Below are 18,839 nucleotides of genomic sequence, written 5' to 3' on the forward strand. Positions count from 1 at the left end.
GTACTTTTATCAGATTTTTTAGGAAATTTATATTATAATATACGGCACATAAATAAATCCTTCGTATTAATCGGCATGGAATATTTCTATTTGGAATAATATTTTTTTCTTTGAGTTCCGACCTTGAAAGCTTGAGTGCATCCGGTTTCAAATTGAGGCTCTAGCAACATGGAGTTGACGAAGATGGCAGGAGCTGTGGCTAAACAGTTATTTTCTAAAAACTCGGCATTGTCATGCCGTGTGTTAAATTTCGGTCAATTTCATCACTCTAGGTAAATGAAAGAACACCATCATATGTTTAAATACTGATGCTAAACTTTCGTTGATGAAGTCTGCTTTAAACTTGAAGGTTGCAGACGACGTTCGATAACCACATTTGTACTTTCGCTTTTCAAGGCCAGTCAATGTCAATCCTGAAGTATTCCATGCATAAGATAGCTAATTTGATTCAATTGTCAGTTAATTTTTTGTGAATACATGTAACGTATATTTCAAAACGTGGAGCGAAATTTAGCCACTTGTAAAGTGCTTCGTTCTACAGCAAGCTTCTTTCTGTCAATGACCCCATTTCGGCCAGTTATCGACATTGTTTACTTTCCGTCTGTACCAAATCAATCGGTATGTTTATAGATAATATGAGGCCACGTAGAGATGAATAGCTACATGTAAGCGTGAAAAAACAAATTACCAAGTCTCAAGGATTGGGAACGATATGCTTCATGGACTCTGAACTTTAAATTCATAAGATTGAATTAGTATAGCAAATTCACTGAATTTATTGCCAACCGACAGTCTAGGTATTTTTCAATTGAAGATTACATTATAAAGTGTACTGTATGCAAAATAGACTTCCCTATCACCTCCAGTGCTAGCTGGATTGTCCTTAGATATATATACTGTAGCCTGGTGGCAGCAGAGATGAGAGTACGTCTGTTACTAGAGTGAGAAGTTGTGAGCTTGATCCATTTCATGGGCAGTATATTTTAAGCTTTCCTGTAAGCAGATTTGGTGCTATTGACCACTTGTAGGTCATCTAGGCAGCCATGGTTTGATTCACAATTCAGATGGCAAAAGGTAAAATGGGGTCACTTGTCGGACAACTTTAGTTTTCTCAGGGTACTCCAGTTACCTTGTGCACTAATTATAAGACCCCTCACCTGCCTTCAACCGGGCCAAAAAGAGTGATTGATATCTGGATATAACTTGCTTCACAATTGTTGTAAAAAAGATAAGTTTACATTTGCATTTCAAGTGGGTAATGACTTTGGGAAAGGATGATTAAGCAGGGTAGTCAGTGATTTTTTTTGGCCAGATCTACAGCTGACTTTAGGCTGTTTTCCCTTGCCAAAAAAAGCTGTATTTTCCCAATTTTGAAACATCATTTTTCCCAATTTAAAAAAAAAAAAAAAATTGTATTGAATTTCTGTCTGGTTATCTGTATTGTATTTCATTCCTAGAATATGTGAATATTATGGTACGATAGTTGATCATCATACACGTGAACAGTAGACTGACAAATTTACTTCCGCAATAGGCAAGTTGGCCTCAATTAGTCGTATAAACGGTATAAGGGAGGTAACTCGAATCCTGATCACTGTTGCGCTTTCCACAAATGACATGCAGGCAAGCGTTTCAGAGAGTCCGTAGACGAACACCAAGATGAAAACAAGAAAACTTCCTTTGTTTTGTAGTCTAAGTAATAACCCAGGATGCTTGCTACTGACTCTTCATATCATGAGGCAGACTAGAAAAGCCAATAAATGAAGTGTTTTGACTTATTTAAGTATTTTGTCATTATTTGCTATTTTCCCAAATTCACCAAACACCGCAATTATTTTCCCAATTGAAAAGGCATAGGCTGTTGAAAAAATTACCTGAAAAAAAACTGGTAGTTTCTTTTATTCCTGCCTATAGCTATTACTTAGTACTGTATATTTAAAGTTGGCCATTCAGTCTGATGTTTTTCATCCCCTTTACAATAAATGTATGATGGTATAGCTTACAGCGTGATAAAGCTGGAACAGCATTTCTAATTACTAGATAAGTTAATTGGGTAAAGTACCCTTTCAGCAATCCTTGATCTCATTACATGTTGTTTATGGACTACTTAGCTTCTGAACTTACAGTTTCTTTTCAACTGGTTAAATATAATTAAGTGTATTTGCATTGGTTTCAGATGCCTCAGTACCTCGCACAGACTGCAGACTGACGAGGACTCGAACCCAAAGTCATGGCTGAAAAACATTCTCCCTGTGAGGACGCTGCCTGCCAGCAAGGAGTCCCACTCAAGTCTCCTATCCAACAAGGAAACTGTTTATGAAATGCAGTGTAAGTTTTAATGGTGATGATGAGTATAAAGGCAGGAGATTCTTACATCATCTCTAGTGATGCATCAAAGTTTTTAATGATTTGATATCGCAGGTAAAAATGTAATAGAGATTAACTGCAGTATTACTTTCTTTATTATTTTTTTTTTTTTCAAAATATTTGGGTGGGCGGGTAGCATAGTGGTATCACACCTGCCTTTTACCTAGACATTGTGGGCTAAACTCCCCAATCATACAAGAAAAGGTATGGGGTCACATGTCAGACCACATGGGTTTTCTCTGGGTACTCCGATTTCCTCACACAGTAAGACCCATCGAGCACTTGCATCCTGGCCAAAAAAGCATGATAAATGTAGGTAAATATATAACTTGTTTCACAATTGTTGTAAAATAAATAAAGTTTATGTTAAACATTATGAAGATTTAGATGGAGTTAATTTTGAAATATTCTTTTTTCTCTGGAGACAAGTTTTATAGTGATATTAACGTTATAAATTACCACAATTTTTCTTGATTAATAAAACTAATTATTTTGAAAGGTTTATGAAATCTACCCGGTATGCTAATGAAATATGTTTTTGTCTTGATGGGCCACAGTGGCAAAGTGGTTAAGGTGTCATGACACTTTATCACTAGCCCTCCACCTCTGGGTTTTGAGTTTGAAACCCATGTGGGGCTACTGCCTGGTACTGACCATAGGCCGGTGGTTTTTCTCCGCATACTCCGGCTTTCCTACACCTCCAAATCCTGGCATTGTCTTAAATGACCCTGGCTGTTAATAGGTCATTAAACAAATAAACTAAACCAAACCCAAGTCTATGATTAAGGGACTGAAGATTGTTATAGACTAAGCTGTGAAGTATAAAAGCAGTATACTTTATTGGTTTAATCAAGTGCACCCATTTCAAGTTTCTTACAAAAAACTTAACAGCAAAATAGACAGCTATGTTCACATATCCAGTTAGAATTGTAGAATTTATTTGCAATATATTATTCAGAAAATGTTCTTTTACCTTTGGCAGTAAAAGTTTGGTAATGTTAGGGCATGGAAATTTTTAACTAAAAGTCTTATTTCAGAGAGATGTACATTTATAACTTTTTCCTATTTCTGTTTCATCTTTATTTCAAGAAAATTCATCAAATTCTTAATATTTTTTACATAAAATGTTATTGTGCAGTGATTAGAAATTTTGTATGCATATAATATACACCAATCTGATTGTCCAGTAAATGGTTGCTTATCAGTTTCCATTAAAATTACCAAAAATAATTACATTTTCAGTCCATGCTGTAAAGCCTGAGAATATGGAGGAGTATCTCAAACAGTTGTAAGTATTTGGTCAATTTGTGAAAATACCTAAAATTAGTCGAAGAGGCTTATTTTCAGCCTTGTTCATAAGGCATCCTGAAAAAATGACATGCATGTTAATTTCAAATTCACTTATAATTTAATTTTGATTAATTAAAATTGCATGTTTTAAATTGCTTTTACAAAAACTTGATACAAGAAATGTATATGTGACCAGACTTTTTAGTTCTAAAATCATTGAATTATAATTTTGACAACCATGACATCGGGGCTAGCTGTAAAGTATAAAAATATGATCACAATTTTTTTTCCAGCCAATTATTTCAACAGTTGATGCATGACAAAGGCACAGGTGCAAAACTTATAGGTAGCTTCACGGTGGAGATTGGCGATCAGGACGAGGCAGGTAGGTGTCAAGCGGAATATGTGTGTCACCTCGGTGTATTATACCACTGACTGAGGAAAAGGACAGGGTAGTTTTGACTTTCCACTGACTAAAAGGAAATGTAAATTTTGACTTTCCACTGACTAAAAAGGAAAAATTAGTTTTGACTTTCCACCAACTAAGTTAAAGGACAGGGTAGTTTTGACTTTCCGCTGACTAAGGAAAAGGAAAAATTAGCTTTGACTTTCCACTGACAAAGGAAAAGGAAAAATTAGCTTTGACTTTCCACTGACAAAGGAAAAGGAAAAATTAGTTTTGACTTTCCACTGACTAAGGAAAAGGAAATGTTAGTTTTGACTTTCTACTGACTAAGGAAAAGGAAAGGGTAGTTTTGACTTTCCACTGACTAAGGAAAAGGAAAAATTAGTTTTGACTTTCCACTGACTAAGGAAAAGGAAAAATTAGTTTTGACTTTCCACTGACTAAAAAAAAGGAAATGTTAGTTTTGACTTTCCACTGACTAAGGAAAAGGAAAGGGTAGTTTTGACTTTCCACTGATTAAGGAAAAGGACAGGGTCGCTTTGACATTCCACTTAAGGAAAAGGAAATGTTAGTTTTGGCTTTTTAATGACTAAGTAAAAGCAAAACTTACTTTTTACTTTCTACTGACTAAAGAAAAGGACAGGGTAGTTTTGACTTTCCACTGACTAAGTTAAAGAAAAACTTACTTTTTACTTTCTACTGACTAAAGAAAAGGACAGGGCAGTTTTGACTTTCCACTGACTATACAGTTGTATGTAAAGGGAAATGATAATTTTGACTTTTCACTGACTAAGAATAAGGAAATGGTAGTTTTGACATTCCACTGACTAAGGAAAAGAACAGAGTAGTTTTTACTTTTAAGTATGCATTTGTAAGTGTGTGCATCAAAAATTGTTGCACTTGATTACCTTAAAAATGAAAATAAGCTTAACGACAAGATACGTGTATCTAATGGGCACATGGACAGATTTATTTCATATTCACACCTTAAAGTTCTACACTAGATAAGATTTTGCTGGTCATTGCATTGGTCAAGGGTATAGGTGAGAGGTCACTCCTGACCACTTCCAAAGCAAAATAAAAAGATTTTGTACAGAAATCCCACACTTAGACAGATTTATGTTATTAATAAAGGGGATTAGGAATTATATACAGAGCAACCCGCTTATTTGCATAGGCCTTTTTCCATGACAAAATATGCAAATAACCGGAGTATTCGTATAGACAGAGTTGGGTTTTGGCCCTCTGGTACACATGTAGATCGTGTCTGTAGATCGTCAGGTAGGTACTCAAAATGGGCGCCATATGATTGTTTACGTTACCTGCATTACAAAAATCTAAAAAAAAACAAACACAAAAACATTATTTAAAGATCAAATAAAATAGTAAATAACGAAATACATGGGTTGTTATTCTGTATATGTTAAAGTCAAAATATCAAAATTATCAAGTTTTGTTTACATTTTTTCTCTCACTTTCATAATATTTAGCACTATATATATAACAGACGGACAGTTGCTTGTATAATTGTATTATTCAAATGTGTTGTCAGTTCAAATCACAAACTAACCAAATATTGATTAGAAATAATTTGTCATTAAATGCTTCCAAAAAATGTATTTACTTATTTAATATTTTAAAATAAATATCATTATTGGAAATGAAATTATATTCCTGAACTGGGAGCGACACATGCATCTCAGATCTTATTATTCCCCTGCCGTTTGAAAAACGAGGGGACTTTAGGTTTACCCTCTGTACGTCCGTCCGTCCGCCGTCTGTCCCTCCGTCCGTCTGTCTGTCACGCAGTTGTCCGGACAACACCTTCTAAAGTACTACTCCAATCTTAACGAAACTTGGTATACATGATCAGTATAACATGTAGTTGTGCATCCCATTTTTTCGAAAAACCATTTAAAAAAAAAATGGAAATAAATAGGTGCACTTCTAGCTCAGGCAGGGGGCTTTGTATTGCTGTTGCAATACTATCCATCCTTGTTTATTTTGGTTTGCATTTGATTTTGCTTACAGTGCATATTTGGCAGTATCCCGGAGGATATCCGGTCCTTAACAATGCAACGGAAATATACAGAAAAGACAAAGTAAGAAAATATTTTTTTGTGCGATTCCAGTTAATAATCACAGATTTAAAGTTGAGCCCAAAAATTATATTTCTTTGTTTATTTTTTAAGTTTTGGTTGGTAAAACTTAAAGAATAAACATATAGAAATAGAATTTTAATGTTATAAATAAAATAATACAAATTTATTAGTTATGAATACCGTATTTGACCTAATAAGGGCGCAGGGCACGGGTAATTGACAGTGGGGGCGCCCTTATTAAGATTAGTTATTCTGAAGTTTTATGAAACAGAATATACCTTATAGCAGAATACCCAAGGCTGTGGAAACGGTAAAATATTCAGTCATGAAAATATTCCAGAAGAAGATATCTATTCATTATCATATATTAAGCTTAAGCATCACTTGAATAGTCCTGTAAACTTGTAAACCAATATGCTAGCTGATCTTTAGACCAGAGAACGTGTGTTCCACCATTTATGTTCAAATGGAACTCTTTTGTGCTCTATTTATAGACACAGGTGATTTCCCAGATCATATCAGACATCGTTTTCTTTGACCTAATAATTGATTTACAATGACTTTACTAGCTTTCTGTTCTGAACAAAAGTTATTTATCAACAAGAATGAAGTCTTTTACTTTATCTTCAAATAAAGATGGTAAGTTATTATTTGTATTTTCATGTGTGTTTAGTTTCGGGTGCCCTTTGCACTGACATGTCATCTGTAGGAATAGACAAAATGTGGCGAAAACTTGTGTTCCAGTAACTTAATTTGCTGAAGAAAATTGAACACATAAAGTAGCAAAACATTTCACATGAATTATTACTTTTGAACACCATTTTCACACTGTGTCAAAGATGTATTTCCTTGAAAAAAGGTAGGGGGCGCCCTTATTAGGTCAAATACGGTAATACAAATCTATAAATCATAAATGAGACAGGTTTTCAATTAAAGATATCTACTTCAAAAAAAGAAATTATATTTTGAGCAATACAGCATCAAAAAGAAGATACATGTAGTTGAATAAATCAAATGATTTTTTTTAATATTAAATTAAATGTTTTTCTCTGAGTTGTGCCCCTTGATCTTCATGTGTAGGAAGTTCATGATCATGAGTTCATCTATAAAACAATAATAAATTTTTATCCTTTGTTTCAAAAGGGAAAGTTTAACAATTGGATATAAATGTATTGATTTAATATATTTCATATGAATATATTACATTTCACCCAATTTATATCTTCAATAAAACCACACAGAAAAATAAGATGAAGATGATAGAATGATTTTAAAATTAATATTTATTGAGGTTTTAAGGAAATAAATTAAATTGCCAGATTCCTTATTCTTAGCTAACACAAAGAGATTTAACTCATTATTATTCTTTCAATATGTTTATGTGAATATGATTTGTATTTCTGCAAAGGATTTCATTGATTACCGTCTGCAACGAAACAAAATGCTGAGGTCGAGGAAAAACCAGATTCTGCTGCCCTTTAGCTTCTGGCCTGAACCGACCGCAAGGAATGGATCTAATATATACGAGATGAGAAGTTACACATTAAAGGTATTTATAGGGAGGGAGGGTCTAGGTTGAAGAGGGGTGGGGGTGTTAGAGCCCCAGGGTCAAGTTTTTGTGAGCTACTGTTTTACTGTAGAAATGTTAAACCTTTTAAATGTATTTTAGACCCCAACAATATTTGTGGGATGAAATTAGTATGTACCATATTTATTCTTAGTTTAGTAATAAAATATTTAGTTGGTTTATTCGAGAATTTACCTGAACTCTTTCACCCCTACTGACCATATTGGACTTCAAATTATGAAAGAAGGGCAGAGTCCACTAAAGTTTCTTAGGGTTGAAAGGGTTAATTTCTTTTAAAATTGATGATTCTGTAAAAATGAAGAAGAGGGCTTATATTTGTGGGCAGGGTTAATTTGTGAATCAATATGGTGTTTAGGGAAATACATACCGGTAAAACTTGTATACCACTAGAAGACATCAGACTAGGTTAGAAATATTCTGTGCATGATAGGGACAGGAGATAATTTATTATATGATGTTGTCATTAATCTTTGATGGTTCATGTTTAATTTGCCAGACCTAGAGTTGAATCATTAAGAGATATTTTACTAGAAAAGCTCAATCGCATTCATATTAGAGAATATTACACAACAAAATTAAAGAAGCACTCTACACCTTTGTGATTTAAAAAAAAAAAAAAGTGTTTTTTTCGACAAATGCTAGTAGATGCAGAATATCTGATATTTGAAGTCTGACATTATGCTTTGAATACCGTATATTTCATTTTCCTAGAAAAAAATATAATAAAATTCTAAGGGCTTTTTTCAGTAAAACATCTACCCCGGTCCAGGACTCCAGGTTTGGTTAAGGGGTACATCCTGTAGAATTAATTTAATAAATTACATAGAAGTAATACGAAGGCAGTCCAACTATGTATAGAAGTGATTTAATGTGGAGTCCTGGGGTCGAGTAGATATTTTAATGGAATACCCCTCAATATTGTCTTTGTTTTTTTGCAGCCTGGCACTATGATTGAATGGGGTAACAATTGGTATGTATTCAATATTGAGATATTTAACACAATCATCACAGTAGAATACAAACATAACTCAGACGATGTTTATTTCAATCTGGACTATTTAAACTATTCAATATTGTCAGCTGAATTTCGGATTTTTTTTTTATAAATCTAAAATGCCGGCTAAGTAAGCTAATTGCTGTTGAAGCGGGGAATTTCAAACAGTTGTCTCCCCTAGTCTATGATAGGGATAATGAAGGTGTCGAAACAATTTTCTTTATAAATTAAAACCAAAAAATGTCTAGTAGTCTTAATTAACATTGAAACATTGGAAATATTTTATAAATAACATTTTGAACAAATTTCTGATGTTTTGAAAAATTAATTTTTTCTGTTACTAATATTTTTCAGGGGAAAACATTTTTTTGTAATAATTTGTATAACAATATTCAGATAATCACTGTCTCTGTTATTTTTTACTGGCTAACTGACCAGTTGAAAAACGTCACTATAGCTCAGTCGGTTAGAATGATGGTCACGTTACATCAGGTGAAGATCTGAGTTGCGGGGTTCAACATTCCCATCCGGTGTCAGATTGTGTTTCTCAGCAAGCTGGAAAACAGGCAGTTCTGTGCTGTAGTTGATTTGTCCTTGGGAAAGATACATTACCCTAATTCCTTTGGATAGCATGGGGCCTCCCCTGTGTTGTTCAGTGAGGTGGTCACCAACTACTACAAGGAGACCCTGCCTCAGAATGACCCTGGCTGTGCACAGGGGTACAAATCAACCAAACAAAAAAAAACCAGACCAGTGAAATTCATGGCTGCTTTTTTTTCAACAACTGATAATAACCAAGAGCTTTTGACATTCTTTTTACTCTTATTCTTTACTGGCTTTCTGACCTGTGGCTGTGGAAATGGATCGCTGCTTGTCTACAACATTTGGATAGTAACAAGTCCTAGTGATTTCGACTTTCTTTTAGATTAGTATTCAAATTCAAGTGCACTGCAAGTTGCTAAGAGCCAACTTCTGGCGTCTCTCTTTAGTTGGCTTGTGTAAAACGTAGGACTGCATGAATATACAATTTGAAAACCATTCTTTTAGCTGTCGTGGACTTCTCTCATAGATGGTGCTACATAGATTGTCTCTGTAATCCTGGTAAATACTAGTAACAGTATACCGCTCGGATAGAGAGATCTTCTCCTTAGCTCAATCAGTTGAGCATAAGACTAGCAAGCCAGAGGTCTTGGGTTTGATCCCTAGCGGAGGCAGTGATTTAAATCTAATTAACCATATGGTCTGTTATACAGCTATACTATTTTAAAAAATACTTGTGACCAAGCCACTGGTAACAAAATATTTTGATATAATCATTGTTTGCTTTTTTTTCATGTGGGCTTAAACATTTGGCCAAGCTTTTCTCTCATTTGCATTCTGTTTCCATGCTGATTCATTTTGAATACATGTGTTGTACTTTTAGCTTCATTATATATAATGTTTCTGTTTGCATTGTTCAGATTGATTTTTTTTCAATTATGACAAAGATTTGAAAACAAAATTCCCTGAAAATGTACTGTTAGTATAAACATATATATGATTTATAATTTTCAAGAGAGCATATGCTATCTCACAGTAACATAAATTCTTTTTTCAAAACAATTTTAAAAACAAATTCTTCATTAACAACAGTTATTAATGTATTTTTACATGATATCTATTAAGAAAATAGTGAAAAGTTACTCAAGGTATATGTAAGTATTGCCTTCACATGCATTTCTGGAAAAAAAATTTACAAAGGGGAGTAATTTTTGTTAAATCACAGCTGGTGTAAATGTTTTCTGAATGATAAACATCAATCATTTTGATTTTGATATGCAATGTAGCATATCTGTTTCGGCTTCTCCAGTAAAAAACATACCATACTCATGCAGAGACCTCATGCTAATCATGTCTTTAATCATATGGCAATATAACTAAACTAAATATACTGACAATAAATGACAATTTTTGAAGGGCTCGTGGTATAAAATCACGGGCAGATGAACCAGTGTGTGGCCTTTTTTCACAAATGGGTGAACTGAATACCGTCCAGCACATTTGGGGTAAGTTTCTTACAGAGTTATCTCCCCCTGCCGGAACACAGTGTTGATAGGTACAGCCTGTGCAACCTGCCATCCTTGCCTGATGAAAACTGTGCTACGATCTTCTAACACTCTCCATTCGTTGCCAGTAGAATTTCTGCCTTGACATCCTCTTCTGCTGTTTCTAGTTTTCAACTAACCACAATATTTCAGTGACATTTTTCTTCTTTTTAATGTGGAGGGTGTGTTTACACACTTGCTCAATATTTTTTCCATTTATTTTTGGCATTGTTTCACTTGCAAGTGATAATAAAGAGTATTTCACAAATTTTTATCACAGAATATTTCAGACCTTTTCATAAAAATATTGCATAATTTCAAATTTTAATATGTAACACCAATACAAAAGTCACAAATTGATTCATTTTAAATTAAATTAAATGATATTATTGACTTAATGTTTATTTTATTAATTAATTCATTAATTCATTTTTGAAATTTTCCTAAAAACTTAAAGTCTATTGATGGAAGGAATTAAAAGGTCACCGAAGTTCTGGATATGCTATACTTACATGTATTAATCAAAGGAAAGACTACTCACAACTTTAGTCCTCTGAAAAGAAATGATTAGTTTCTGTTTTCCCTATTTATTACTGTAATTTTTATTTCTCGAGTTTTATGCCTACATATATATATATTGAAAATTATGGTAGATGGATAAGGGCACAGATAATCATTTCCCCAGCTAATAGAATTTTTTTTAAAAATATACATTTTAATAACTTCATAAAGCCAGAAACAAAAAGTAATAATAATAAAAACAAACATTTGCTCAATTTTTGCTCAACAGTACATGTACTGTATGTTTTCTTTTTTTATCAAGTCTCTTTAATAGTATAAAGAGGGAAAAGCACAAACCATTCATTTGTCTTCAGCTATATGTTAGAAATCCAGTGAAATATGAATACTCACACCTTCTGTCTACTGGCAAATGCCATATGGACATAAGGCATAAACAAAACCTGAAAAATATTTCACTACTGTACGTAGTTACTGTAAACATATATATTTTAGCGGTAATTTCATTTTCGTGCTTTTTGCAATGGAAGCTTTCCGCTTAATTATGATAGCGGTAATTGCAGTTTCAGCCTTTTTGGGGGGTTTTTCTGCGACAAGAACTGTTGCTGTGCCAATTAAACATTACAAAAATAATTTTAAATTCAGTGATATATGCTCAAAAATTTAAGTACTCCAAAATAAATATGTTTACAGTATATGGGGTAAAGGACTTGCTTTTCAGACCCTGGTGTGAGAGTGCTAGCTGTGTAGGATTCACAATGTTTTATGTAGTGTGTATAGTGACTAGAAGGTAATGAAGACTTTGTCTGTGTATGTTATATTATAAAGGGCTCGAGGGATAGAGAATCGGCGGTCAAACGATGAGGCGGTAGCTGGATTATTCACACATTTGGGCGAACAATATGTGGTACATCATGTATGGGGTATGTGGTCTTGAAATGGTCAACGCTTCAAAACATATGCTTAAACATATATATGTATATGCATATTAATATGGTCTTCTGGATGGTAACACATATGGTGCTATCAAACTTTTATCAATCTAGCTTTGACCGTCATCGGAAAAGGTGGGTTTTCAAATTTCTCTTCCAATTTTTCCACAGCAATTTAGATATTTTCTCAGGTTCTAAAAATAAAATTTTGGAATAGAAGTTTGTATTGAATGTATTGAATACCATTCCCAAATTCAATAAAAAAAAACTTATTTACCGTAAGTGTAATTAACACTTATTCTAAAAGGCTGATTATGCTTGGAAAGTTTGTTTGACAAATAGTACCAGATAATAGATCTTATAGTACCGGATAATAGATCTTATAGAACCAGATAATAGATCTTATAGTACCAGATAATAGATCTTATAGTACCATATAGATCTTATAGAACCAGATAATAGATCTTATAGAACCAGATAATAGATCTTATAGAACCAGATAATAGATCTTATAGTACCAGATAATAGATCTTATAGTACCTGATAATAGATCTTATAGAACCAGATAATGGATCTTATAGTACCTGATAATAGATCTTATAGAACCAGATAATAAATCTACTTATAGTACCTGATAATATATCTTATAGTACCTGATAATAGATCTTCTTGTAATACTGAGTAAAAGATCTTTCTTTATAATCACTCATTTAGGTAATATAAAGCACTATTATATACTATTATATATATATATATATATATTCCATGAGAAATGTATTCTATAGGAAATGTATATTTCATCAGATGATGGGTTACTAGTCTATAGTGTTGAAATCGCCCTTCCTCCAGCATGCATCCAGCATCCGTCTAGCCATCCTTTCCAATATTTAAAAAATATTACAAACTTGCACAAAAATGTGTACATGTTCATGCAATTTAACACCTTTTTAGGTCACCTGAGACTTCTTCTCCAAAACCACTTAACCAAATTCAATGAAATTTGGCAGAAAGTTACTATGGCTAGAAAGTTACTATGGCTGAAGGTCAACCAAAATTGTGAATTATATGGTCCCCACCCCCCAGGGGCCTGAGGGGTGGGGCCAAAATGGGTCAAATTGTCTAAAACTTCAAAAATCTTCTTCTCTACTCTCAGATATGGGGGGGTCAAACACTCTTCATAGATGGAAGTGTCTTGTGGTGCTTTACCAAAATTGTGAATTTCATGACCCTGGGGTCTCACATTTGCCCCTGGGGAGGGGGTAAACTAAACTTTAGTATAGTTTATATAGGGAAATCACATTTTTGACTATTATTTGTTTGATTTGTATTGGAATTGATTCTAACCTGGATAACATTATCAGCATGGGATAACAGTTGGATGGTTTGAATATGTTGGCCCTGACTGAACCCCAGGGGCTGATGGGCGGGGCTAAAAAAGGTCAAATTGACAGAAATTTCAAAAATCTTCTTCTCTACTCTCATATTTGGCAGAATCAAAAACTCTCCATAGATGGAAGGGTCTTATGGTGTTTTACCAAACTTGTGAATTTCATGACCCTGGGGTCTCATGTTTGCCCCTGGGGAGGGGGGAAACTTTACAATAGTTTATATAGGGAAATCACATTTTTGACCGTTATTTGTTGGATTTGTATTGGAACTCATTCTAACCTGGTCAACATTATCAGCATGGGATAACAGTTTGATGGAATGCACATGTTGGCCCTGACTGAACCCCAGGGGCTGAGGGGCGGGGCTAAAAAGGGTCTAATTGACTGAAATTTCAAAAATCTTCTTCTCAATACCTATATAAGATAGAATCAAATACTTTCCATAGAAGGAAGGGTTTTATGGTGTTTTACTTAAATTGTGAATTTCATGACCCTTGGGGTTTCACGTTTGCTCCTGGGGAGGGGGTAAACTTTACTATAGTTTATATAGGGAAATCACATTTTTGACTATTATTTGTTGGATTTGTATTGGAACTCATTCTAACCTGGTCAACATTATCAGCATGGGATAACAGTTTGATGGTATGCATATGTTGGCCCTGACTGACCCCCAGGGGCTGATGGGCGGGCTAAAAAGGGTCAAATCGACTGAAATTTCAAAAAGCTTCTTCTCAATACCTATATAAAATAGAATCAAATACTTTACATAGAAGGAAGGGTTTCATGGTGTTTTACTTAAATTGTGAATTTCATGACCCTGGGGTCTCACGTTTGCCCCTAGGGAGAGGGTAAACTTTGCTATAGTTTATATAGGGAATTCATATTTTTGACAATCATTTGTTTTATTTCTATTGGAACCAAAAACGGTCAATTAAATTAACTGAAAATTTTCAAATCTCAGGTGACCGTTAAGGCCCTTTGGGCCTCTTGTTATACATGTATAACTGTTGATGTTTAATATTAATATTTAGATGTTTATTGTTTCAAGTTTTGTGATTAATGTTGTTTTTCATATTAACAAACTAAACATTTAAATGCATAAACAGTTAAGACAGCGAGAAAACGCATGTTATAATAATACTGTAATACATGTACTAAAAAAGAATTTTTGAATTAACATTCCTGATCCCAGCAAGTGTGCTTAAGTTTCAGATTCAAACAACAACTACGAGTGTCAGAACGAAATATTACATACACTATACATGTACATATATTGACCAGTCTTTAGACTAAACTGATGAGTGACAGAGCGGAGTTATAATTATCATATAATGTTGACAAATATTGACCAAACTTTGAACCAAAAATGACAACTCGTTTGATTTGAACATTCGGATAACTCAAGAGTTTTCTCGTGGTCCAGCGAGTTTGATTTAACGAAGTTCCACTCTAGCTTGATATTGAGATTTCAAGTTTTTCAATTCCACTAATAAATTTTTGGTGAATTAACTTGACTGAGGTTCAGTGTATAATCTGATAGTTGATAAGGAGCTGAATTGTCACACTTCATCAAGGCAGTAATTTATATTGTACGCTGTGTAACCTCCTTAGGTATGCATGTACGTCTCTTATCAAGGGGTCAAGGTCTGTTAAATGTAAAATGCCTTTTAAAACAAGTTTATAAATTATGCAGGATACTGTATAAATGTATGCTAAAGTCAGAAGCAAAGTGACTTTTAATTAGTGGTGGGCCGACGATCGAAAATACTCGAAAATAAGTAAAAAAAAAAAGAATAAACCTGATCATCAATGACAATTTTGAAAAGGTTACATCGATCTTGGTAGCAGAATCAATTGTTGACATACAGTTTTTAGGTTACAGTCACATATGTGTAAGTAGACAAATAATCTTCGACATTAAGTAAAGATGTATAATTTTTTCGGTTACATCGATCTTGTCGCACATATATGTAAGTAGAAAATATAATCTTCAGAATTAAATGTTGACAAACAGCTTTTAGGTTACAACGATCTACAGTCACGCAAGTCAATGAGATATATAAAAATCTTCAGTATAAATGTCGAATATGGTTTTAGGTTACACTGATCTACAGTCACGTAAGTCAATGAGATATATAAAAATCTTCAGTATAAATGTCGAATATGGTTTTAGGTTACACTGATCTACAGTCACGTAAGGAGACAAGAGAACAGGCCTGGAGTAAACCTGGCTGGGACGAGTGTGTCGCTTACACTGGTGAGTTTTTATATTACTGTAGATTATGCCCAAATGATGCTACAAATGCCAGGTGGTCAGGAGACACAGCAGTACCACACTGCCGACCATGTTGGCTTTTTCCAGAAACTCAAGACTTCCTTCCGTAGTAATTAAGACCTCTCTCACACATTTATCTAGGGCCAACAATAATCACACAAAAATAATCTATGTGTATACAATGTATAATCTATTTGGCAATTGTTTTAAAATAAAATATGACCTGTGTGCTGTACATTTCCCCATAACAGACCACACATGTACATTTTCTTTACATTGATGTTTGGTATAGATCTCGGGAATGTCTGTTCTTTCTCCAATTAATAAAAAATTCTTTTTAATTCCCAGTGCCTCTGATTCGTCACATGCAGTCCAGAATATTAATACCGACTCCATTTTCACCTCTCCAGTAGTAGCACAACCGATGGGATACTCCGCGGAGGTTATAGTCACATGACTTAGTAATTAGTCTGCGGAGAAATAAAGAAAGGCAATTGATGGAGGTCAACCGTCATCAGAGAATGGATATGAAAGACTTGAGCTACGGACTTGTTTCTTTGTGCTTTCTGACCAACTAATTCACCGTAGAAAAAGATCATCTGTCGATCATTTTTCATAGAGAACCCCCGACTTTGTGGTATAAAACACACAATCATTGACTGTCTCCAAAACTTTAAGGACTGGAGAAAAGTCTGTATATATTAAGGGTGAATTTGTGGGAAGAGATATATTCGGTCTTATGAAAAGAAAATTTAAATTCTTATGAACATACATAGGATATATGGATTACAGTTGTATGAGTAAAATGCTGCAAAACACTGCTGTACATTTTGTATTTAAATCTTTTAGACAGGTTTTCTTCAATAAATTCAATGAGAAACAATGTTAAACTAACAAAAAAAAAAGAAATTATTGAAGTGACACTGTATAAATAACATTTCAAATTAAGACAATTTGGTCATGCATATGTGAATTTGTTTTATAGAATTAAGTTTTGTTTGAAAACTCTTAATGAGATTTATTGTTATTTTCTTTATTATACAATAACAAGTCTAGACTAATAGATTGATAGGACTTCATTCATTTCAAAGTAATTGTTCCAAAACTGTCAAGAAAAATTAAATAGCGATCATACATGTATCCATGCATTTCTCAACGCCATGACTGAAGCAAAAATAGTTAAATTTATTTTTTTTTAAATTTTGATGCATGGGTATTATAATGATGCAGAATTTTAGAAATAACAACAGTAACTTAAATTATTTTTATGACATTGTTTCCTGTGAAAAGAAATATGTAAGCAATGGGTTATATATGCTTGATCCTAGTGCTACCTTAAAAAAATTATGAAATATTAAACAAAATTATTTCAGGACCTATTCTGTATTTTGGACGATTGATAATGGGCCCGAATCCCATTTGAAATTATTTCATATTCAAGCCAAATTCATTGAATTTGCAGTTTATTCTTGGAACATTTTCTTCCTCATATCGGGGACCAGTGAAAAATTAAATTTTCCTTGAACAGTAACCTCCCTTCGAATTGTGTGAAAAATTTTCTGCCTATTTATTGGCTTATAATGACTAGATTTTGATATCGTTTATTTAAGATCAAGATATACAATTGGCATTTTAGAGGCGAGTCAAACTTATTTCAAAATGGTATGCGAAATTGTACCTGTTTATGATACATATGATGTACAATGTATTTTATTGAATATTGGCTTTTCACAAAGAAGTAATCTTCATTCTATTTAGATGATGGCACAGTTTGGCCTCAAAAGAGGCCAATACTTGTATATTCTTCTGTATACAAACTGGTCTGGGTCTCATAGAAAGCAGTTGTGTCAGGTCCCTGTGATATATGGAGATCAGGGTGGTGGAGAAGTCGGTGGCAAAAACATGGCTGTTGTCATAGAAATTTTGAACGTTTTTATAAAGATATTAATCCTCACCTGGGTTGTTTTGTAATTTAGACTTTTTTTAACAGTATAATATGGTGGAGTGAATCTGAAGGAAAAGTTTGACTTTTGTAGGTAGCTCAATTAATATTTAACCTTGGCTGGTTACCATGGTAATTGAGGTCAGCGACCAGGGCTAACATTTTGGAGGTTAATTAATTGAAATAAGTAGATGGGCATATTAAATGGTGCTTTTTTTAGGACTGTACTAGATATTTTTAGCAACTTTTTTTTGTGTAATATATTGAATAAGAGAAACTATTTTTCATCACGAACTTCTACCAAGAACATAAGTACAGTAGTATGATAAGATTGGATTTTATATGTACATTATTTTCTGATATTGCAAAGTCAATTAACTATTTATAAGCGATACCTAGGCTTCCAGTTTAATAGTGTAAAATGGAATCATGTTTGAATTAAGGCTTTGACAATGTTGAAATCAAGACAGTACTGTATTTAATTCATAGAGAATTGAGTTTATTGAAAATGAGGGTATTCTATTTTTTTCTTTCTTTTTTTTTTTATTTATCTGGGTAAGAAAACATTCACGTGATAAAATCACAGAAATGTAATGATGAAAGTTGGAAATGAAATATTATTAGTGTGTATCTGAAGATCTGATATTAAGAAAAGGTCAACTTAATCTTGTGTACATTGAAGTATAGCATTAAAACAACTTGTTATATTGTATTTTCAGTGTTGTGTTGTCATTTATCAAAAAAATGGGACATTTCTAGAATAGGGAGATAAGGCCTTCCAGTTTATAAGGACGTTTTTTTTTTTTTAAAGAGAGAAAAGGGGAAAAAATGTAGAAAATAAATGTATATACTTCTTGTTATGAAATACATGGTAACTTACATTTACAAAATTTAACGAACACATGCAACTTCGTAGTTTTACTTTATCATTTCTAACTTCTAAAAGGTCTTG

The 18,839-nt window shown here is 33.4% G+C and overlaps 1 protein-coding gene across 2 annotated transcripts; it reads left to right on the forward strand.

The window, feature by feature from the left end:
• The first annotated feature begins 156 nt into the window (after positions 1-156).
• On the forward strand, positions 157-18,599 carry LOC117333726 (protein NipSnap-like). Of its 2 annotated transcripts, none has more exons than XM_033893150.1 (10): positions 157-272; positions 2,177-2,328; positions 3,610-3,655; positions 3,951-4,042; positions 6,095-6,165; positions 7,574-7,714; positions 8,692-8,723; positions 10,704-10,792; positions 15,844-15,927; positions 16,294-18,599. In XM_033893150.1, the coding sequence occupies exons 1-10, from the start codon at positions 169-171 to the stop codon at positions 16,356-16,358; spliced, it is 876 nt and encodes a 291-aa protein (XP_033749041.1). In that variant the 5' UTR covers positions 157-168; the 3' UTR covers positions 16,359-18,599. The 2 variants fall into 2 exon arrangements, with proteins under 2 accessions (XP_033749041.1, XP_033749040.1); XM_033893149.1 differs by lacking the exon at positions 10,704-10,792 and adding an exon at positions 12,179-12,273.
• The last annotated feature ends 240 nt before the right edge of the window (positions 18,600-18,839 follow it).

The sequence above is a fragment of the Pecten maximus genome, chromosome 8 (genome assembly GCF_902652985.1).
Source record: "Pecten maximus chromosome 8, xPecMax1.1, whole genome shotgun sequence".
NCBI classification, from domain to species: Eukaryota; Metazoa; Mollusca; class Bivalvia; order Pectinida; family Pectinidae; genus Pecten; species Pecten maximus.

Coding starts and splice junctions, on each gene's coding strand:
- LOC117333726 (XM_033893149.1), top strand. CDS start 169: ATGGAGTTGACGAAGATGGCAGGAGCTGTGGCTAAACAGTTATTTTCT. Junction 6,166..7,573: donor AAATATACAGAAAAGACAAA/GTAAGAAAATAT, acceptor ATTTCTGCAAAG/GATTTCATTGATTACCGTCT. Junction 12,274..15,843: donor TGTGGTACATCATGTATGGG/GTATGTGGTCTT, acceptor ATATGGTTTTAG/GTTACACTGATCTACAGTCA.